Consider the following 24,158-nt stretch of genomic DNA (forward strand, 5'->3'; position numbering starts at 1 on the left):
ATCATAAAATTTGTATTTGGTGAATGTGTCCTTGTGTATTATGACCACTTCACTTTGTTTCTGTTTCTGTCAAAGCACCCCAATTTCTGCCACAAACTGTGTTTTCCCTCTGCCTAGAATGTCCTTTCCCCATTCTTCTGGTAGCCTTTATCAGTCAGATCTCAGCCCAAATATCATGTGCTCACAAAGAACCACACAGAGTAAACCGAACAGTAACCCATACCCAGCAGTCTCAGGATCCTGTTACCCCACTTTTATTTTATCTTACTCTAGTCACACATGACATTATTTGAAATTCTCTTTCTTATTTGTTCACCGTTATCTCTAGTCCTTTAGAATGTAAGTTTCGTGGCAGCAGGGATATGATCTGTGCTTAACTGCTATGTTCGCAACACTCAGAACAGCACTTTCATTGCATGATAGGCACTTAGCATATTGCTGTCACGAATCAGTGTCGTGTACAGCCATTTTAGAAAGTATCTTAGGAAACCAGGAGGCCTTTTGGAAGAAGAGAGTACGTCTGACCTGGGAGCAGCATGGGTCTGAGCTACACAGGTCCACCTACACGCAGACTCTCTTTGCAGTACTGTAAATGCATTTTCTCTTATGATGTTCTTAATATTTTCCCTTCTCTGGCTTACTTTATTGTAAGAATACAGTATATAATACACACAACATGCAAAATATGTTTATGTTATCAACTGTTTATGTTATCAGCAATGCTTTCAGTCAACAAGTCATTAAGCTTTGGGGGACTCAAAAGTTATGCGCACATTTTTGACTGCACGGATTCGGCACCCCAGCCTCTGTGTTTATGCCCTTTCAAATGGAGCTTTTATGATAGAGTGAAATATGCAGCCGTACTGTCTTCAAAGAACACTGAAACCTGGTATAAGCCTCTCCCTGAGTACAGATTGAAATGTTTTAGGTAAGACTCTAACATGACAGCGTTTTTTTAATTCTTATTATTTTATTGAGAAATCTTTTGACTATATAGCTGACACACAATGTTACCTTGGTTCTAGATGTGCAGCAGAACACCTCAGTAACGCCATGCTATGTTGTGCTGAGTCTAAGTGTGCTTACATCAGTCCTGCAGTGCTAGTCCAGGACCATTAACTGTATCCCTATGCTTTTTCTTTCATGACTCACTCTTTCCATAACTAGAAGCCTGTATCTCTTACTCCCCTTCACCCTTGTGCCCATCCTCCCACTGCTCTCCCCTCTGGCAACCATCAGTTTGTTCTATGTATTTATAGATCTGATTCTGTGCTTTTTGTTTGTCTGTCTATTCATTTGTTTTTTAAGTTCCAATATAAGTGAAATCATATGGTATTTGTCTTTCTCTGACTTATTTCACTTAGCATAATACCCTCTGGATCCATTCATGTTGTCACAAATAGCAAGATCGTGTCCTTTATTATGACTAAGTAATATTCCATTGTACATTTATACCACATCTTCATCAGTTCATCAATGGATGGACACTTAAGTTGCTTCTGTATCTTGGCTTTTATAACTAATGCTGCCATAAACTTAGGGGTGCATATGTCTTTTCAAGGTACTGTTTTTGTTTTCTTTGAATGAACACCCACTGGTGGAATTATTGGATTGGGTGGTCTTTCTATTTTTTAATTTTTCAAGACATTTCCATAATGTTTTTCCAATTTACATCCCTCCAGCTACATAAGGGTTCCTTTGCTCTGCCTCCTCGCCAATACTCAGTGTTTCTTCATATGGCAAGCTTTAATCTTATGCTTTAGGACAGACCCCTGTTGGTCTAAATCCCACACCATATTGCAACAAGCCAATACTGTAATACGCCTCCTAAAAACTTCTCATTTCAGTGAACTAATCCTGTTGGTCTTGTCCGTAACTATTTAATGACTGTGTGAAGATTAGAACAGCTATATATTAAGTGTCATAAAAAATGTTAAGTTGGGCGCCTGGGTGGCTCAGTCAGTTAAGCCTCCGACTTCGGCTCAGGTCAGATCTCACATTCATGGGTTCGAGCCCCACGTCGGGCTCTGTGCTGACCGCTAGCTCAGAGCCTGGAGCCTGCTTCCTGTTCTGTGTCTCCTTCTCTCTCTGCCCCTTCCCCTCTCATGCTCTGTCTCTCTATGTATCAAAAATAAATAAAACATTAAAAAAATTTTTAAAAATAAATTAAAAATGTTAAGTTTTGTACAAAAAATTATAATCTTAATTGTACAAAAATTTTTAATTTTTAAATTGTTATCTATATGACAAATTTTGAATAATTTTTAGTATTGGATCTAATTTTAATACTTGAAGAGGGTCCAAATTACCAATGTTCTATGAAAAAGAGATAACAGATTCTGCAAATATCAGAGGATTAAAATGGAATATTGTGAACAGCTTGTTCACATGTGACTGTAAATTTGGTAACTCAGAAGAACTGGACAAATGTCTTTAAAAAAAAAAAAAAAACTTACCAAAACTAACAAGAGAGAAATCTGAGTAGCCCTGTATCAAAGGAATTTAATTTGCTATCAAAAACTTTCCCACAAAGAAATGTTCAGGCCCAGATGGCTTTACTGGTGAAATCTATCAAGCATATAAGGAGGAAGAAGTGCCAGATTTTCACAAAGTCAGATAATACAAGAAAAAGGAAGAATTCTTTCTCTCATAACTGGCATATCCCTGATAACTAAAATTTGGCAAAGATCTAACAAGAAAAGTAAATTATAGACCAATTCTCATCATAAAGATACAAAATACTTAGAGCAAAATACATTATATATTATATAAAAAGTGCACCAAAATCAAGCAATATTTATGCAAAGAATACAAAATATGTTTAATGATTAAAAAATCAGTTCAATCCATGAAATTGACAGAGTAAAGGAGAGATCAACACAATCCTATCATACTACATGCATATAAAGGGCTTAGTAAAATAAATACTTCATGATAAAACTCAGCAAAGTAGAAACAGAAGAGAACTTTTTCAGTTTGGTAGAGGGCATTTAGAAAAAAATTTAAAGAATACATTATGCGACAAGATTAAATACAGGGGCGCATGGGTGGCTCAGTCAATTAAGCATCCAGCTTCAGCTCAGCTCATCATCTCACAGTTTGTGAGTTTGAGCCCCACATTGGACTCTGTGCTGCCAGCCCAGAGCTTCAGATTCTGTGTCTCACTCTCTCTCTCTGCCCTTTTCCTGCTCTTGCTCTGAAACAAATAAACATTGAAAACAAAAAGATTAAATATGGAATGTTGTCCCTTTATGATCAGAAACAAGGCAAGGATGTATTTTCATATCTCTTCAACATTTTGCTGGTGATTCTAATGATAATAGCAATACAGTTGGGGGGAAAGGGATAGAAAGATTGGAAAGGAAGAGGTAAATTTGACTTTATTCACAGATAATATGATTGTGTGTAGAAAAGGAAAGCCTATTATAATTAAAAGTAAATTTACAGGAAGGTCAATATGGAGAAATCTGTTGTATTTCCATATACTAGTAACATAGTTGGAAAATTAAATGAAAATCAGTTCTCCTTTGGATGGTATCGAATAACATAAGTAGAAATAAATTTAACAAAAACCATTCACCAAAAACTTCAGACATTGCCAATAGAAATTCAAGGAGACTTAAATAAATGAAGGCGTATACCATGGAAATGGTTAGAAGATTCAGTAGTGTTAAGTTCTTCCCAAATTGGTCTAAAGTTCATTTTCCCAAGCAAAATCCCAGTAGACTTTTTTGGGTAGAAATTACAAGCTGATTTTGAAGTGGATATGTAAAAGCAGAGAACCTAAAACTCTCCAATTTTGAGAAATAAGAACAAATCTAGATAATTCACACTACCTGACTTCAAGACTGACTGCAAATCTGCAGTAATGGTAACAGTGTGGTATTGACTTAATGACGGGCAAGCAGTCCACACTTAGAGGGTTGCTTAATTCTCCCTAAAGTCACCAATTCAGTTCATAGAAAAGAAGTCTTTTCAATAAATGACACTGGATATGTATAAGAAAAAAATAGTTATGACCCCTGCTCACACCATTTATAGGCAGATTTAGTTCCTGACCACCACATTAAAGAGAGTCAAATGAATTTTTTGGTTTCCTAGTGCACAGAAAAGCTATGTTTGCACTATACCCTACTCTGTTAAGTGAGCAGTATCCTTATGTCAGAAAAATCAATGCATATACCTTAATGAAAAGTACTCTGTTGCTAAAAAAAAAAAAAATATACTAACCGTCTTCAGAGCTTTCATCTTTTTGCTGCTGGAGGCTTTTGTGTCAGTGTTATGGCTTCTGGCCAGTCAGGGTGGTGATTGCTGGAAGTTGGGGTGGTTGTGCCAGTTTCTTAAAAGAAGACAGTGGAGTTTGCCATGTTAATGAACTCCTCCTCTCACAAAGGATTTTTCTGTAGCATGTATATGATGCTGTTTGGTAGCATTGTACCCACAGGAGAACTTCTTTCAAAATTGGAGTCAGTCCTCTCAAACCCCGCTGCTGCTTCCTCAGCTAAATTTATATAATATCCTAAATCCTCTGTTGTCATCTCAGCAATCTTCAACAGGAGTGTGCTCCACCTCAGAAAACACACTTTCTATGTCCATTCATAAGAAGCAACTCCTAATCCATTAAAGTTTTCTCACGAGATTGCAGCATTTCAAATGTAAAAATCGTCAAAATACTTCAAGTATTAACAAGAATTACCAAACTGTGGCACAGAGAGGCAAAGTGTACAAATCCTGTTGGGAAAATGGCACCAAGAAACATGCTCAACACCGGGGTGACACAAACCCCTTCAGTTTCTAAAACTGCAGTATCTATAAAGTGCATAAAACAAGGTATGGCTGTACAAAAATGTGTTTAATATGGGTTATAGATCTAAACATTAAAAACAAAAACTATTAACCTTCTGAGGAAAAAACTGTGAGAATATATATAGGGTATGCAGAGTTTCTTAGGGCACTAACAACTGTAAAAGAATAAAAAAATGTCTTCAACCAAATTTAAAATTTCATTCATTCAAAGACCCATTAAGAAAATGAATAGGCAGGGCGCCTGGGTGGCTCAGTTGATTAAGCGACCGACTTCTGTTCAGGTCATGATCTCGCAGTTTGTGAGGTCGAGTCCTGTGTCAGACTCTGTGCTGACAGCTCAGAGCCTGGAGCCTGCTTTGGATTTTGTGTTTCCTCTCTCTCTGCCCCTCCCCTGCTTGTTCGCTCTCTCGCGCTCTCTCTCAAAAGTAAATAAATGTTAAAAAAAAATTTTGGGGGATAAAGAAAATGTATAGGCAAACTGTAAGATGGGAGAAAATATTTTCCAAATATATCTGACAAAGGACTCATATTCAGAATATATAAAGAACTGTTACAACCTAATGATTTAAAGTTCAGAAGGACTTCACTGTTCCCCTCCTAGGAATTCATCCAAGAGAAATAGTAAAACATAGGTACACACACACACACACACACACACACACACACAAAGAATTACACAAGTTTATGGCAAAGATCTGCTGTACAACATAGTGCATATAGTTAAGACTATGGTGTTCTGCACTTAAAAAACTTAAAAAGATACATCACATGCTAAGTGATCTTAGACCAAGGAAAAAGGAAACAAGGACACAACTCTTTTGGAGGTGATGGATCTTAGGTGCATGCACGTGTCCAAATCCCTCAAAAGGTGTACATTGAGATGTGCAATTTTTTGTATATTGAGTATACTCCATGAAGCCAGGGAACAAAAGAAAATAGATGACAGCTTGATTCACAGTAGTCAAAACTAGAGACAATGCAAACATCTGCCAACAAGTGAATAGACAAATAGTGATATATTCAGAGAATGGGATACAACTCAACAGTAAGAACAGATGACTTATATGCACATGTAAATGAATCTCAAAACCATTATACAGAGTGAAAGATGATCACACGAAAGTAGATGTACTATTTGATATCATTTATTTGAATTTCTAAACTAAGCGAACTCCTTTAGATGCTGGCAAACAATCAGAACTCTGATACTCCCTCTGTAGGGATGCAGAGACAAAAAGATTGGGAAGAGAGACAAAGAACTTTCTGAGAAAACAGAATGTTCTACTCCAGGGTAGAAGCATGGGTTACTCAGGTATATCCATTTGTCAAAATTGTATGTCCGTGATTTGTATATCACCGTATATAAATTTTTCCTTAAGAGCTATAAATAATAACAATTAAAAAGGAACTGAGGATGGGCAGAAGTAGAATGAGCCAAGAATGGGCAGAATATTGATCATTGTTGAAGCTGAATAATGTGTGGTTTAGTACAGAGTTCTCTTTACTTTGCTGTGTTTGAAATTTTCCATCATAAAAATTTTTAAAGGGAGAAAAACTTGAATTTGGCATTATACTGTTTGATTGTCAACTTAAATATAAGGAAAAAACAAATGTAAAACGTTTTCAGCACTTTTTCCCTGAGATCAGTATGAGGGAGGAGATGTGGGAAAGTTTGCGGGCCATAGAGATAACCCATGTACCTAAAACAGACCTCAGAGAGACAGCCGAACTTGAGATGATTAATTTGGAATTTAACAATTTTCAAATTATTAACAAAGAAGTAGCCTAGAAAAAGATGAGTGAAGGTTTGTCTCCTAATTCATTTGAATTCATAGTTTCAGATTTTGTCTACATTTAATTTTTGTTTTAAACTTTTTTCTTAATTTGCTTTCCATTTGAGGATTGGTACAAATGGCTCTGAAAGGTAGGTTTTAAATGTACTCGGTCTCAAGGTACTATTGACAACTTTAAAATGGACAGAAATGTAGGTTTTTTTAATTATTTTGATGCTTTATAAGTGCATATGGAGAAGAAGATCATTTGTATGATATAAATGGCTTTGTAAGAGCTATATACTTGAAAATGTGGCCATAAATAATCAATGATACAAAAAATTATGAATGAAAATTCTGTTGAAGAATGAGGATCATTATGAAATGTTTATTTAGTGACCTCTTTAGATATTAAGTAAACTAGCTTTCTTGGAAAAAAAATGATTCAAATTATAAAAATGGTAATATTAATACTTGCATATCAGTTTCTCCTTCAATTCTTAACCTGATTTAAGAAAAAACTAAGTAACAATATTAGTTATAATGCAGAGAGAATTTAATATTTAACAATGTATATGTATTTTATAAGGAAAACTTAGCATCTTTCCTTTAGACTTTTTTGAATACATCTGAATTCACATTTGCCATTTTTTCAGCTGCAGAAAATCCTAAGTAAACAAGATGACTTGAAGACAGCAGTAGCTAATGAAACAGAGTGCCAGGTATGTGCAGAGAAACCAAATGTTTCCAGACAGGTGATATGTACAACAGCTTCTCTATTTGTTAAATAAATATTCTACACATAGTTGGGAAAGTTATTAGTAACTTCATTTTCCAAATAGTTTGAATCAACGCGGTGCATCCACGTGGTCCAGCCTTGAAAAGGCTCACTAGAGCGTGTGCAGAGAGCAGTCAGCCGGCTCTCCCTGAGCTGTGAGCGCGCAGTGTCCCGTATATTCACACAGACACTTCACGTGTGTATAAGTGTATCTAGAGAGAAGCAACTAAATGTTCTTTTTTTCCAGTTTTCCTACAAGGAGTAGCGCACTGCATTGTTTCACACCTTCCCATTTTTCCTCAGTACATCTGAAGATTTCCTTCTTCACAGCTCCTAGGGTGTTGTCATATGGATGTAGCAGTTTATATAATCATTCCCCTTTAAAGACATTTAATATATGTCCAGTCTTTTGATACTGGAAATAATGCTGCAATTAATAATCCTGTTGTAACATTTTTATATATGTGAATATATTTGAAGGATAACTTCCCAGAAGTGTGATTGCTGAGTCCAAAGGTATGAACATTTCTAAGGGCATTGACAAACTTTGACAAGCCATGGCAAGTATCCTGTGTAGAAAATGAACCAGTTTTCATTCCCACCACTAATGTATATCAGTAAATTTTCTATTGATTATCTTTCAGTCAATTCTAATTCTACAGCATATTTACCATGAGATTTTCTTAAATTTCCAAATCATTTCATCTTTTGGAGCATGTCTTCTTCAAATTTTTCAAATTAGTAAAATCACAATTCTTTCTTAGATTCCATCCCTTTGAGCAGTCCTATGCTGGACTTCCTTTTTCCATACCCTAGTCCTTGAATGGTATTCGCTTTTCCTGGGTGTACATGTCCTGTGTGTCCCCATCTTACCTGTATGTCCACCATCATATCACCTCTCGCATGCTGGGATAATTGAACTCTCTGTGTCCTCCTCTGAACTATAAGCATCATTCCTCTCTTCACAGGTGTTTGAAGTTAGGGAACAGTCCACAGACCACCCTTAGGTTCCATAATTCACTGGAAGGACCCACAGAGCTCCCTGAAAGTTGTTAGGTTCATGGTTACATTTTCTTACGCTGACCAGATACAGATTAAAATCAGCTAAAGGAAAAGACACATGAGGCACAGGTCCACAAAGTCCCACAAGCAGAGGTTCGATTTGACCTCTCCCGGTGGACCCATGGACAGTGTTAACACATGGAGTAGTGCCAACCAGGGCTCTGATGTCCAGAGATTTTCTTGGGGTCAGCCATCTAACCCTGGCTGGCTGCCCACGTGGTTAACCTCTGTTCCTAGCCATTCTGGCGGTCAGGCTGATACCCTGTGCGCTTAGCCACCATGGGAAGTCCCATAGTTAGTCTGCAATGGCCCCTTGCCTCCAAGTAAATAAGACCCTTATGGCAGAGATCATGTCCCAGCAGCCCGGGACAAGGGCCAGACCTCTGTCTGAGAATGGTTCGTTCTTCACTACATCAGTTGTATCTAGTCACATCCACAGAGCCTGGGAGCATGCTCTAGATGCTCAGCAAATATTTGTAAATGAATGAACAAATATTTAATCATATGAATGTAACATTTTTTATTGTTGATCGTTAAGATTGTTTTTAAATATTTGCTAATAGAATCATGCTGCAGTAAACAGCTAAACATGTAAATTTAGGAGGGTTCTAAAGGTGAGCCTGTTTGGGTCAGAGGCATGGATACTTTTAAGACTTTGAGTCATATGACCAGACTGCCTTCTGGGAAGGTTAGAGCCGTTTCCAGTCCTGCCAACACTGAGTACGCAGCTCCCTGTCCACAGTCTCTCCGGGATCAGTATCTGGTTTCTGTTTTGGTTTTTAAGTAGTGCCATTGGCTAGGGGAAAAGGTATCTCAGCTATCTTTTTTTAAGACATTTTATAAATTTTCTGTGTCTATTCTTTGGGAATTTCTTTAGGTTTGTCTTTACTTTTAACAGTATTTATATTTAAGAATATTAACCTGGTATCTTAAAATTAATGAAATATCAGAATTGGTTTCATTTATGATGTTTTAGTTATAAATGTTTTTATTTTTTATGTGGCCATATTTATTTGTCTTTTAATTTATTTATCTACTTTTATTTACTTTCATTTTTTAAAATGTCTTCCCCACATCAAAATCAGTTACAAATACTAACCTATATTATCCTCTAGTTTAGTGATGCTTTTGTTTTTTTGCATTTAATTTTTGTTCATTCATCTGAAATTTGTTTCTTAAGGGCATCCCTAGTGACATTACTTTTTTATTGTAATAAATTCTGCTCCCTCAGGGCAAAAATTATTGCAATTAAACAGGAAATCTATTTGGTTTTTATTCTTAGCCTGGCTTCCTAGGAGTCATTCTGGTGTCTGCACAGTTTCGTGTCCAGTTAGAGGTTATGCCGAGACACCGGAGCTCTGACGGGGTCTGTGTGAGGCTGGGCACCTTCACACTCAGGCTCTTACCTGCGCCAGCGCTTCGAGCCACGGATGGGTGGCCAAGTGGAGCCAGTGTGGGCTCTGCTGTGCATGTCGCACAACCTGGAGGACAAGGAGAGCTCAGCAAGCCCTCATGGTGGTCTCCCTCTTCACGTCTTTTGGGTATCTGGCCATCTTATCTGCCTGCCCCAAAGAGGCTCCCAGAAAGACTCCCAAACACATCCCCTCCATCAGCACCAGGAAAACTGGTTCGGAGAACCTGCCACCCTCTGCCCGAGCCCCCATGGCTACCACTGGGAAGGCAAAAAGGCCACACACTGTGTGCTGCCCAAAGTTTAGTAGTTAATTTGAACGCTTCTCAAAGCACCTGAGTGGTTCAGTCAGTTAAGCATCTGACTTCAGCTCAGGTCATAGTTTCACAGTCCGTGACTTCGAGCCCCACAGTGGGCTCTGTTTGTGCTGACAGCTCAGAACCTGGAGTCTGGTTCCAGTTCTCTGTCTCCATATCTCTCTGCCCCTCCCCAGCTGTCACTCTGTCTCTCTCTGTCTCTCTCTCTCTCAAAAAAAAAACATTAAAAAAGAAAAAGAAAAACACTTCTCACTTCCTTATATGCCTTTGGCTGAATTCCACAGCACTGAATAGTCATGTTTTGACCATTTTGTCCAGCTGTCTGATTTTTGGGCGAAAATCTGTCCTATAGGAAATGAGAAGGCAGTTATCATGTTTTAATTGGCCAGTAGTTTTACAGTCTTTTAATAAATATGGTTAGTAAGTTCCAAAAGCAAATATTGGAGGTAAAGCAACATAGTTAATACCGTATAAAATTTTACCCTTTTTTTTTTAATGCTTTTATTTATTTTTGAAAGACAGAAAAACAGTGCAAGCAGGGGAGGGTCAGAGAGAGAGGGAGACGCAGAATCTGAAGTAGGCTCCAGGCTCTGAGCTAGCTGTCAGCACAGAACCTGACGCAGCGCTTGAACCCACAAACCGTGAGATCATGACCTGAGCCAAAGCCGGACGTTTAACCGACTGAGCCACCCAGGCGCCCCTAAAATTTTACCCTTGAAAGTGAATACCATACTCTACACCAAAAGCATGAACTAGAATATATTTTGATAAGGCTTACATTCATGGCACTGAATATTTAATAATTAACTAGTTTTTAAGATCTATGAAAATTAAAGGTTAGTACTTTAAAGCTCTAGAGAATAAAGTACAGAGCGTAGGGAATAGTCAGTGGTTTCTTACTACAGTTTTGTAGAGACGGATGGTAGCCATACTTGTGAACACAGCATTGTGTACAGAGATGTGAATCCCTGTTGTACACCTGAAACTAACGTAACATTGTGTGTCACATAAACTGGGCACAAGTAGAAAAACACAAAAACAAAAATACTTCAAAGAATCTACATGAAGGAAACTAAAATTATACTACAAATTTTAATTGAGGAACATTAGAGAAGATTGAAATAAATAAAAAGATGTGTTTTATTCTTAGATAGGAATATTGAGCATTGTAAAGTGGCCATTTCCCACTAAATTAATCTATGAATTCAGTATAATCTGGGTCAGAACTCAGCAACTGAGTAATCGGTTTGGGTTTGGGTTTTTTTGGTTTTGTTTTCATTTTTTTTTCTTTTGTTGCTTTGGGATGTTTTGGTTTGGGGTGGTCTCTTTTTTGGTGATAGCAGTTAGAGAGGAAGTAGATGCTGATAGGAGGTGTACAGAAACTTGGCAAAAAGATTCTCATCTTCATCTGGAAGAATAAACATGAGAGAATAGCTAAGAACATTCTAGAAAATACAAGTAATGAGAGGGATAGTGAAGTGGTATAGTGAGAAATAGATCAGTCAAAATATAAACCCAAATACGTATGGGTATTGGTATATAATATGGATATTTTAAGTCAGTAGGAAAACTAATTACCAGATTACTTTTCAGTAATCCCAGAAACCTGGAAGCCACCCTTAATACCCCTAACATCCAGTTAGTCAGTAGTTGCTGTCTGTTCTACTCTTAAATATTTCTCAAATCTATCCTTTTTTCTTCTGTTTTCACAACTGTCATTATCAGTTCTCACCTGAGTTACTGCAGTGGCTCCTCACCAGTCTCCCTGTGTCCACCTGTGTGTCATTTGTTTGTTTGTTTGTTTGTTTTTTAATTTACATCCAAGTTCATTAGCATAAAGTGCAATGATGATTTCAGGAGTAGATTCCAGTGATTTAACCCCGATGTATAACACCCAGTGCTCATCCCAACAACTGTCTTCCTTTAGGCCCTTTACCCATTTAGCCCATCCCCCTCCCACCCACAACCCCTCCAGCACCCTCAGTTTGTTCTCTGTAGTTAAGAGTCTCTTACAGTTTGTTCCCGTCCCTGTTTTTATATTATTTTTCTTCTCTTCCCTCATGTTCATCTGTTTTGTATCTTAAATTCCACATATGAGTGAAGTCGTATATTTGTCTTTCTCTAATTTCCCTTAGCATAATACCCTCTAATTCCATCCATGTAGTTTCAAATGGCAAGATTTCATTCTTTTTGATCACTGAGTAATACTCCATTATTTATATATACCACATCTTCTTTATCCTTTCATCTGTCAGTGGACATCTGGACTCTTTCCATACTTTGGCTATTGTTGAGAACACTGCTATAAACATTGGGTACATGTGCCCCTTCGAAACAGCACACCTGCGTCATTTCTAATTCATTTTTCACATTATAGCCAGAATGACCTGAAAGCACAAATAAGATGTAGGTACCCTCAGGCCAGCCATTCTTCCAGCCTCCTGCTGCACCATCCTCTCTGTGGCCCAGCACAGTGGTTAGGAACGCAGATGCAGGAAGGTGAAGTGTGTATGTTCGAATGCTGCTTCATCTCTTAATAGCTGTGCAGCTCTGGGCAAATTAGTTTACTTCTCTTTGCAGAAAATTGAGTTTCTTCATTATAAAATTAGAATAATAGTAATCTACCTCAGGATTTTTTGAGGATTAAATTAATTAACATATTTAAATCTCTTAGAACTATGTGTAACACATGAGCAATATGTATGTATTCACTATTATATTTATCATTATTGCTTTCTACACCCCAGCCATATAGTACCATGCTCTGTTGTTCCTGTTTGGAAAGTCTGTTCCTACTCCTTTATTATTATTTTATTTTTATTTTTATTTTCATTTTTATTTTTTGAGGAGAGGGCACGAGTGAACAAGGGGCAGAGAGAGAGGACAAGAGAAAGAATCCTACGCAGGCTCCACACTGTCAGTGCAAAGCCAAAAGTGGGGCTCAAGCTCCCTCAATGCAGGGCTTGAACTCATGAACTGAGATCATGACCTGAGCAGAAGTCAGATGCTTAACTGACTGACCAATCCAGGTCCCCCCCGCCCCCACTTCTGGTTTTCTTAACTTCAGTGCAAACTTTAAATCTTTAAATGGTATTTTTCTTAAAAAAGCCTTGCCCGAGCTACTCTCATAGCTTCTTGAACTTCTTCCTAATACTGGCATGCTTGTAGTACTATTTATAATAACTTGTTTAAGGCCCAGTTCCCCAACAGGAACAGAAAACCATGGAGCCCCAAGGCCTAACATAGTGTCTGACATATAGTGGGCATTTACTGCATCCTTGTTTACGACTAATGGGATGACTGACCAAACAGTGCTGAGTATCACTTCTTATAGCAAAATTCCAAGGAGATCAAAGATGTCAGAAATCAAACTGTGAAAATCCTTTGGAACGCATGGGGCTCTTCTCTCAAGATGGCAGCACAGGAGCATTCTGAACTCACCCCCTCCCGCACATACAGGAAATCCGTAACTATCTGTGGATCACTTCCCTCGGAGAAAGGTCTGCAACTAGATGAACTGCTTTTCCACAACAGAAGACAAAAAGAGTGCATCAAGATGGGTAGGGAGTCAGGGATGCAGTCTCCCCAAACGCCACCCAGGCCCGGCACCGTGACAGCGAAGGTCCTCCTGGAAGAGCGATGTGATGGCGCCCCACTTCAGACACCCCCTCCCTGGACCTAACCCAGGGAGACGAGCCCCCAAAGCATCTGGCTTACAAACCAAGGGACCCAAAGTGCTGTAGGAAACCGAGATTCCCCCATTGAGAGACTCACATGAGTCTCACTTTCCCCAAGACCCAACAGAACAACAGCAGTTTGAAAAGCACCCAGACTGTAAGAGAAATCATTTGATGATCTAAAATCATCTTTTGGCAGAGCAAGGGACCATTGAAACTCTCCCTGGAGACTGAGGTCCTGGCAGAAGCCAACCGCGCACCCCCCGTCTGCCTGCCAGCACAAGTGCTAGGCTCAGAGCAGCTCCCTCCTCTGCGTCGCTGGGTGGTGGCAGGGGGCAGGCAGTCACCGCACCATCCTACCGCCTTGAGGAAGCTGGAGAGCCCAGCGGGTTCAGCACCCCCACTTCCTAGCTGGGGCGGCACCCATAGCACCCTCACCTCCTGAGATAGAGTCCAGGAGTGTAGGCAGTTGCAGCTCTTCCTGCTTCCCGCTCCCCCGCTCCTTCACTCTCTGCTCTCTGGCTGGAGCTGTCACTTTCTGCTCCCAGCTTGAAGCCAGCATGCATGCCCACCAGTATATAGTCCAGACGTCTTCCCCTGCTTTTCTGAACCCAGCGAGCGTGCCCTGCCCCATACACCTTGCCTCGCTAATGCCTAGCAGGTACATGTAGTCCACACAGGGGACACTGCTCAGTCACCTGGCCCTGGTGGCCAGAAAGGCCGGCATTCCTGAGTGCCACAGACATGCTAACAGTTCTGGGCAGGCCACCACCATCAGGGCGCTGCACAGACAGCAGGCTGAAACACAGCCCCAGGCTTCTGGGAAAAAGGCCTATGTACTTAGCTTGGAGCTTCAGCCTGAGGGACAGGCTTCGGGGTCCTCATATATGTATAGATTAAGGAGGTGCCCCCAGAGAACCTAATCAGGGCAACGCCGTCCTTGCACCCCCCTTGGCCTTCCAGATCTCAACTAGACCTCTGGGAAAGGAGTGTATACACTTACCTGGAACCCCAGTTTTTTACAGCTGTCACCCGAGGGCACCTCCAAATCTCCTGATCTGGAGGCAGCAGGAACTATGACTACACAGGACTACATATACTTTTATATTTTAAAAGCTGCTACCTGAGAGTCTGCTGCCAGCAGCCTGAACCTGGGTGCTAAATGAGATTCTTGGCACACCCGAACATTGGGGACATATCGAGAATAAATCAGGTGCTTTAGACAATGACAAAGGTTCAGGAGACATCAAAGAGCAAGGTTGAAAGAGACGTTTCATCACAAACAAAGGGCACTGCTCTAGGACGGAGAGAGAGAGCTGTTTCACCCAATACATAGAAACACGCCAAGAGTCAAGCAAAATGGCAAAACGGAAATATGTCCAAGCAGAAGAGTATGACAGGACCTCAGAAAAAGACCTTAATGATGTGGAGAAAAGTAATCTATCTAAAAAATAATGAAAGGTTCTGGTCCTAAAAATGCTCAGAGAGGGGTGCCTGCGTGGCTCAGTCAGTTAACCAGCCAACTTCAGCTCAGGTCATGATCTCATGGTTCATGAGTTCGAGCTCTGCATCACACTCTCTGTGCTGACAGCTCCAAGCCTGTGCCTGCTTTAGATTTTGTGTCTCACTCTCTCTGCCCTGACCCCACTCACACTCTCTCAAAAAGTGAGTAAACATTAAAAAAAAAATGCTGATAGAACTTGGGGAGAGAATGGGTGAACACTATCTCTTCAACAAAGAGATAGTATAAGAAAGGACCAAGAAAGGTTCAGTGGCAGATTACATGAAACAGAATAGATCAGTGACCTAGAAGACCACAGTGGAACTCACCAAAGCAGAGCAATGAAAAGGAAAAAAGAATTTTAAAAAATGAAGGTAACTTGAGGAACCTCTCAGACAACATCAAATAGAAATACACTTATAAGGGTCCCAAGAGAAGAGAGAAGAAAGAGCAGGAAAGTATTTGAAGAAATAATGGCTGAAAACTTCCCTAAGCAGAGGGAGGAAGTAGACATCCAAGGTTCCAAACAAGATGTGTCCAAAAAGATCCACACCAAGACACATTATAATTAAAATGTCCAAAGTTAAAGAGAGAATCTTAAAAGCAGAAAGAGAATAAACAAATTGTTACATACAAGGGAAATCCCATAAGATTATCAGGAGATTTCTTGGCAGAAACTTATTGCAGACCAAAAGGGAGTGGCATGACATATTCAAAGTGGGGAAAGGAAAACATCTTTGAACTAGGAATGCAGGCACGCATCAAATATTGCAAGAGATTGAATCAGGAATCAGAAACCTCCTAAGAAAAGTCCAGGACCAGATGGCTTCATTGGTGAATTCTACCAAACATTCAAAGAACATTTAATGCCTATACTTCTCAAACTCTTCCCCAAAATTGAAAGAAGAGGGATGCTCCCAAACTCATTTTTCAAGGCCAGCATTACCCTGATACCAAAACCAAAGAAAGACACACGCAAAAAAAAGAAAACAAAATAAGAAGAAAAAAGAATAGGCCAATATCCCTGATGAACATACATGCAAAAATCAACAAAATATTAACAGACCAAAATAACAGTACATCAAAAAGATCTTATATCATGATCAAGTGGGATTTATTCCAGGGATGCAAATAGGTCACCATCCACAAATCAGTCAAGGTGATATATACCACATCAGGAAAATGAAGGATGAAAATCATATTATCATGTTAGTGGATGCATAAAAAGCATTTGAGAAAATTTAATATCCATTTATGAGGAAAACTCAACAAAACTTGTATAAACAAAATAGGTACTTCAGCATAACAAGAGCCGGAAATGGAAAATCCACAACTAACATCATATTGAATGGTGAAAAACTAAAAACTTCTCTCAGATCAGGAACAAGATAGGATGCCTACTCATGCCATTTTTATTCAACATAGAATTGGAAGTTCTAGCCAGAGCAACTAGGAAGGAAAAAAAATAAATGGCAACCAAGTTGGAAAGGAAGAAGTAAAACTTTCACTGTTTGCAAATAACATGATATTGTATATGGAAAAAGATGCCACCAAAAAATAACTGTTAGAACTAATAAATGAATTGAATAAAGTTACAAGATACAAAATTAATATACAAAGATCTGTTGCCTTTCTGTACACTATGAGAAATCAAGAAAATAATCCCATTTACATTGCATTACTAAGAATTTCATTCACTAAGAATGAAATATCTAGGAATAAACTGAACCAAAGAGGTGAAAGATCTGTACACTGAAAACTATAACACACTGAAGAAAAAAATTGAAGATGGCACAAATAAATGGGAAGATATTTTGTGTCCGGGGCTAGAAAAATCAGTATTGTTAAATGTCCATAAACCCACCGCAATCTACAGATGCGTTGCAATCCCTATCAAAGTTCCAATGACATTTTTTACAGAACTAGAATAATTCTGTAACTTAAGCAGAAGTAACCACAAAAGACCCTAGATAGCCAAAGCACAATGTTAAGAAAGAAACACAAAGTCAGGGGTATTACTGTGCCTGGTTTCAAATGGTATTATAAAGCTATAATAATCAAAACTGTGTAATATTACCACAAAATGAACACATAGATCTATGGAACCATATGTGTAGTTAACCCATAAATAAACCCACATGTATATGGTCGGTTAATTTTCAACAAAGGAGGCAAGAAAATACAATGGGGAAAAAGCAGTCAGTCTATTTAATAAACAGTGTTGGGAAAATTGGAGAGCTACCACACACAAAATAATGAAAGTAGACTACCATCTTAAACCATATACAAAAAATTAACTCAAAATGGATCCAAGATTCAAAGGTAAGACCTAAAGCCATAAAAAGCCTAAGAAGAAAATGTAAGCAATAAGCCCCTTGACATCAGTCTTAGTCATTTTTTTATCTGATTCCCAAGACAAGGGGAAAAAAAGCAAAAATAAACAACGGGGACTACACCAAACTAAAAAGCTCTGGAGAGCAAAGGAAACCCGCAACCAAACAGAAAAGCAACCTACTGAACATGACAAGATATTCGAAAATCATATATCTGATTAAAGGTTAACATCCAGAATGTATATAAAGAACTCATACAACTCAATAGGAAAAATAATCCAATTAAAACATGGGCAGAGGATTTGAACAGATATTTTTGTGAAGAAGACATACAGATAGCCAACAGGCACATGAAAAGATGCTCAATATCCCTTATCATCAAGAAAATGCAAATTAAAACCCTAAGGAGATGGCACCCACCCCTGTCAGAATGGCTAATATCAGAATGACGAGTTATAACAAAATGTTGACAAGGATTTGGAGAAAATAGAACCCTTGTGTATTGTTGGTGGGATTGTAAATTGGTGCAGCCGCTATGGAAAACCACATGGAGTTTTCTCAAAATTAAAAACAGAGCGACAGTATGATCCAGCAATTCTACTACTGAGTATCTATCCACAGAAAACAGAAAGACTAATTCAGAAAGATGTATGTATCCCTTTTTTCATTGCAGCACTATTCTCAAAGCCAAAGTATGGCAACAGCTTAAGTGTCCGTTGAGAGATGCGTGGATAAAGAAGCTGTGGTTTATATACCCAGTACTGCTCAACTGTAAGAAAACGTTCCCATCGCAACAACATGGATGGACCTGGAAGGTATTATTCTAAGTACTAGAAGTTGCAGCAAGACAAATACTACATGATTTCACTTATATATGTAATCTAAAAAACAGAACAAAACCCCAGGATTCATAGAGACAGAACAAATTTGATGGCTCCCAGAGGGGAGGTGGATTTGGGGGGGGAATAAAACAAGATCAACAAGTACATACCTTCAGACTCTTTATTTTGGCTCAGGTCATGATCTACAAGCTGTGAGATTGAACCCAGCATCAGGCTCCACACTCAGCGTGGATTCTCTCTGCCCCCTCTCTCTGTGCCTCTCCCCTGCTCATGGGCACGTGTGTGCACACTCTCTCTCAAACATTTAAAAAAAAAAAAGAAAAATAGAGACTCTTAAATACATCCAAATGACTAAAATAAAATAAATGACAATACAAATGACTACATGATGCAGAGAAACTGGGTCACTCATCCAGTGCCAGTGGGAATGTAAAATACTTCCACTCTGACAAAAGAGTGGCTGTGCTCCTGTCATCCATCCCAGAGAAACAAAAACTGTGTTCACACTAACCCCTGTCCACAGATGTTCTGAGCAGCTTTATCTGTCATAGCCAAAACCTGGAAACCCAGATGTCCTTTAGCAGGTGAATGGTTAAATTGTGGTAATTCATACAATGGAATACTACTTAACAACAAAAAAGAACAAACTATTAGTACAGCAAGAGCCTGAGTGAATATCCAAAGAATTGTGCTGAAACAATCCCAAAAGGCTACATACTGTATGACTCCATGTATATAGCATTTTGAATTGACAAAATGATAGAAAAGGAAAATTGGTTAGTGGTTGCCAGAGGTCAAAGAGAGGGTGGGGGCTGGAGGGAAGTCAGTGTGGCCAGAAGAGCCAATGAAGGATCGTTGTAGTGAAGATGTACTTCTTTGTGTAGACTGTTTCAAGTTATGTGTGTTGTTTTGCAAGATGTCATCCATCACCATTGGAGGAAACTGAGTAAAGGGTACAAGCAACGTTTCTGTACTGTTTTGTACTATTGCATGTGAATGTACAATTATCTCAAAATACAAAAAACTTTTAATATAAATAAAGGGCTTATGGGGACATGCATTTTTTCCTTGCATTGCGTGTCACAGACTGGAAGACTGGATGTTCTGTGTCTCTTGCTGATTTCTTCTGTTTCTCGCTGTGGGGCCTTTGCCCAGTTGTCTTGCTGTTTCTTTTGCTCTTGCGCATGGCCTGTCCACACCTTCTCATTGCTGCAGTAGAGCACAAATGGAATTCTCCTTAATACTTTTCCCACCTTATCTGGAGCTAATTTATCTTTGTCCTTCTCCGCTGCAGGCATCGCATTTCGGTTCACTATTCCATAGACAAAGTGGTGGCGGCAAGGGGGGAGACTCCCCTGGGCAAACGCAGCCCTTGCTGAAGAACCTGTATTGCGTTGATCTTTCTGAGCTCCTCCAGACTCCTAGACGCAGCTCACTCCTCCCTCCATAGTACACCCAACCTGATGGGAGGAGGGGTAGTCCCTCAATGTAACATAGTGCCCTGAAAGGCTCTGTGCCCCTGGGCCTCCTTCCCTCTGCTCAAGGCTCACCGAGCTCTATATTGTCCTTGACTTGTCCCCACTAATCTGCTATCACTAAATTAAAGTTTTTAATGAATTTCTAATGTAATAGTCATACTCCCAGTGCTATTTCTGAGAAGTAGGGTTAGGAGGTAGGATTAGAAGGCATGGGGGACCATACAACACCTGAATGTAGTGTTTCTTTTTCCAGCCGCTCCTTTTCAAAATATTTGGTTTAAATCTGTAACCCTTTTTGTTTCATTGGGTAGCTGATAATTTTTTTAGCAGTTTTGTTTTGTTATTATTTTTGTTTATTTTATTAGGGATTTGAAGGAGGAAGAATCCATGAATCTGCTTGACTCCTTAATCAAATTCTCGCCTCTTAATTTTGTAATTATGAAAAGCAGATGTTTTTCAAGTATTTCTAATATTCAACAAAAACTCAAAGACCTTCTGGATTTAGTTCTCAGTCCTGTTTCATTAAAAAATGCCTAGAGATCACATTTTGAAATAATATTTTTTCAATATTCTAAGCTCTCTTTTTGGACTGATCTAAGATTTTGTTTACTGCTTAAGTTCATCTTGAGTATTTTAGCCATCATTGCTTTCTCCTGCTTGAGGGAAGACAATTACAGAATAGTATTATGCAAAGTAACAGAAAGATGGCCACCCTTGTTGCAAGAACTTTTAGGGATATCGTCCTAAGAGTTCCAGGCCAGAGAGTTCATTGGTTTTTAATGTTTTATTTATTTTTGAGAGAGAGAAAGAGACAGCATGAGCAGGGGAGGGTCAGAGAAAGAGGGAGACACAGAATCCAAAGACAGGCTCCAGGCTCTGAGCTAGCTGTCAGCTGTCAGTGGGGCTTAAACCCACGAACCATGAGATCATGACCTGAACTGAAGTCAGACGCTTAACCAACTGAGCCACTCAGGTGCCCCGATTTTTGTTCCTGTTTATAATTAATTAAAATTACTATATCATTTTTTATAGGAACCGGCACTGAAAGAACCTGAAATTACCACAACCCTTCAGATACATTTCTTTGGAAAAAGAGGAGAAAGAAAACTTCATTATAGAGAATTTCGAAGGTAAATATAAATATTTTTATTCACTTAGGGAAATTCATAGGTAAGAAGTTACAAAACAACTGAATATACTCCTCTCCCAGATCTGCAAACAGTAACACTGAATACCATATGTGGAAGTATATAGTATTTATCTCTTGAGAACAAAACCATGAAATATAAACTAAAGTACTCTGCTCAGAAGCATCTAACCTATTGTGAAAAGTAATACAGCATACCATAATTTTTTTTAAGTCAGTGCTATACTAGATGTATAGAGTTTTTTGGTAGCACAGACACTCTGTGAACTGGTTTGGAGTTTGGGAGTTTGGAGTTTGGGAACAGGGAAGGCTTTCTAAAGGAAATGGTACGTAAGCTGAACCTTGACAGGTGGGCAGGAATTACCCAGGCACAAATGCTTTGGCAGGAAAGCATTTGAAGAAGAGGGAACAGGGTAAGAAAAGACATAGAAGCATGAATACGAATGGTCTGTAAAGGGGATTACAAGCAGTCGAGTCTAGAACAGTGAATGTAAGGTGCTGTGGTAAAGGGCGAGCACAGAGCTGGGGAAGCATGTACTTGCCTGCGGAAGATTTCGTGCTCCACAAGATGGAGCTTGAATTACCTCGGCGACGGGAGACCCTGATGGATGACACCTGCAGGACGCCTGGTCGGGTGTGCCCGTCATCGTGTGTGGGAGAATGAAGGGTGGATTTCGTGAGAGAGAAGACTGTTCAAATATTCCAGATAAGAAATGATGAGAGCCTTGAACCAAGGTAGTAACAACAAGGATTGTGAAGTGGGAGAGTTTTCAAGACATAGGTAGGAAATACATTGTAAGACCCAGAAGCGCCTGGGTGGCTCAGGTGGTTAAGCATCTGACCCTTGGATTCAGCTCAGGTCACGATCTCACAGTTTATGAGTTCAAGCCCCATGTCGGGCACTGAGCTGACAGCGTGGAGCCTGCTTGGAATTCTCTCTCCCTCTCTCTCTGCCCGTCCCCTGCTCATGCTCTCTCTGTCTCTCAAAATAAATAAATAAAGTTTTAAAAAATGTGTAGAGCCAAGTGATTGAGGAATGAGGAATACCCAAGTTTCTGAATTATGTCCAATCATAGCGTGCCCCTAGCTAAACTCCAGTAAGTCATTTAACTTCTCTAGAATAGTTTTTCTCAACAAAATGTCTTTCTTATACTTAAAAAATATTACTATCTCAACATTTCTTAAAGTTTCAAAATAAATATCATGATTGAAATATTACCAAGCAAAGCTATTATCATATCAACTTATTCAAACTAGTACACTACTTCCCTAAGCTAGTTAATTTTTAAAGTTGTTCTAACTTTTTCTTCAAGCAGAATAATTTTATTTAAAATTCTTTAAAAATTTTTTTGTTTTTTTATTTTTTTCAATATTTATTTATTTTTGGAGACAAAAAGAAGAGAGCATGTGTAGGGAAGGAACAGAGAGAGGGGGAGACACAGAATGTGAAGCAGGCTCCAGGCTCTGAGCTGTCAGCACAGAGCCCAATGCAGGGCTCAAACCCGTGAACTGTGAGATCGTGACCTGAGCCGACGTTGGACTTTTAACTAAGCCACCCAGGCACCCCCAAAAAATTATTTTAAAGAGATGTTTGTCCTTGGTCTCAGCCACCTTCTTACAGCCTGATGAAAGGATATTGTCTTAGAAGGTACAGGAAAGGCAAGGAAGGTGACACCAAGTCACAGCTACTTACAATATTTGCCTTAGATGTTAGCTTCTCAAGTAGAGATGTAATACCCAAGATTTCTTTATCGTCCCTAAAAACCAGAAACCGCCAGGGAGACCGAGTCACGCATGCAAAAGCAAAGGGTTTTATTACGGGTTTAGGCTCGCCGGGGCCTAAACTCAGGCTCACACCAACCAAGGGGGGGCAATTGGAGTTTGACTCCCTTGGTCCAGGGGGTCCCGCCAAAAGTAACAAATACTCTAGGCAATGTGAATGGTTAAACCTGCTGTCAATAATATTGTATAATCATGATTGGATCACTGTACCTATGTCACAATTTCCTGTAACTCCCCCTTCCCAAACTCATAAAAGCCTTGCCCTGCCTTTGTTTGGGGCTCGCTCCACGTGGATCCACTGTGTTGTTGAAGTCTGTGAGCCCAAGTTTAGGCTGGCCGGGCCTAAATTCGTAATAAAGCCCTTTGCTTTTGCATGTGTGACTCGGTCTCCCTGGCGGTTTCTGGGTTTTGGGGACAATAAAGAAATCTTGGGTATTACAGAGAAACAGTATTGATTGTGAAAAAAACATGTTTGTGACTTAGACAGACCTGGCTCAGATGTGGGACATCATCATTTACTAAGCAGGATTTGATGGACAGGGCATTTTAACTGGAGTCTCCATTCTCTGTTTATTCATCTGTGAAATGATGATGATAAATATGTACTTAACAAGGTTATATATATATATGTTAGTTTCTTGTGTTGATTAATACCTAATGATTAATATGTTGATTTAGTCTATACAAGGCTTGGGCTCTAACTAGGCACTCAGAATATAGACACTGATATCAGAAGTAAGAAAAACAGACAAAATAAAAACAGTGGTGGTGTCATAAAATGGAGTCCGTGATTGGGCTAGGACACAGAGTGCAGACCATGAGATTCTGTGCACTTGCTGAGAATAAACCGCAAATTTGATTCTGCACTTTCTGACAGACAACATGAAGGAGGACACATGATCAGTCACACAACTCACTGTGTCCCTAAGCTAGGAGCTTACTGATTCAGCATTAGGGGGCGAGGGAACATTTAGTCCTCAGCATAAGGCCAGAAATAAATCTCCCAATGGGTCTTTATAAAAAGGACACTGTGTAATATAAAGAATTATATTCTTTGAGGAACCTCCACACTGTTTTCCAGAGCGGCTGCACCAGTTTACATTGCCACCAACAGTGTAGGAGGGTGCCCATCTCTCCACACCCTCTCCAACAACTGTAGTCTTTTGCTTTGTTCATTTTAGCCACTCTGACTGGTGTGAGGTGGTATCTCAGTGTGGTTTTGATTTGTGTTTCCCTGATGATGAGTGATGTT

At 39.3% G+C, this 24,158-nt stretch overlaps 1 protein-coding gene across 2 annotated transcripts in view; it reads left to right on the plus strand.

The window, feature by feature from the left end:
* MICU2 (mitochondrial calcium uptake 2) overlaps positions 1-24,158 on the plus strand; it is a 138,961-nt gene that overhangs the window by 98,697 nt on the left and 16,106 nt on the right. For both annotated transcript variants that reach the window (XM_029936959.1, XM_029936958.1), the window contains exons 7-8: positions 7,235-7,300; positions 21,010-21,107. In XM_029936959.1, the coding sequence (XP_029792819.1) occupies positions 7,235-7,300; positions 21,010-21,107 (164 nt within the window). The remainder of the gene's footprint in view (positions 1-7,234; positions 7,301-21,009; positions 21,108-24,158) is intronic.

This window comes from Suricata suricatta, chromosome 4 (genome assembly GCF_006229205.1).
Source record: "Suricata suricatta isolate VVHF042 chromosome 4, meerkat_22Aug2017_6uvM2_HiC, whole genome shotgun sequence".
NCBI classification, from domain to species: Eukaryota; Metazoa; Chordata; class Mammalia; order Carnivora; family Herpestidae; genus Suricata; species Suricata suricatta.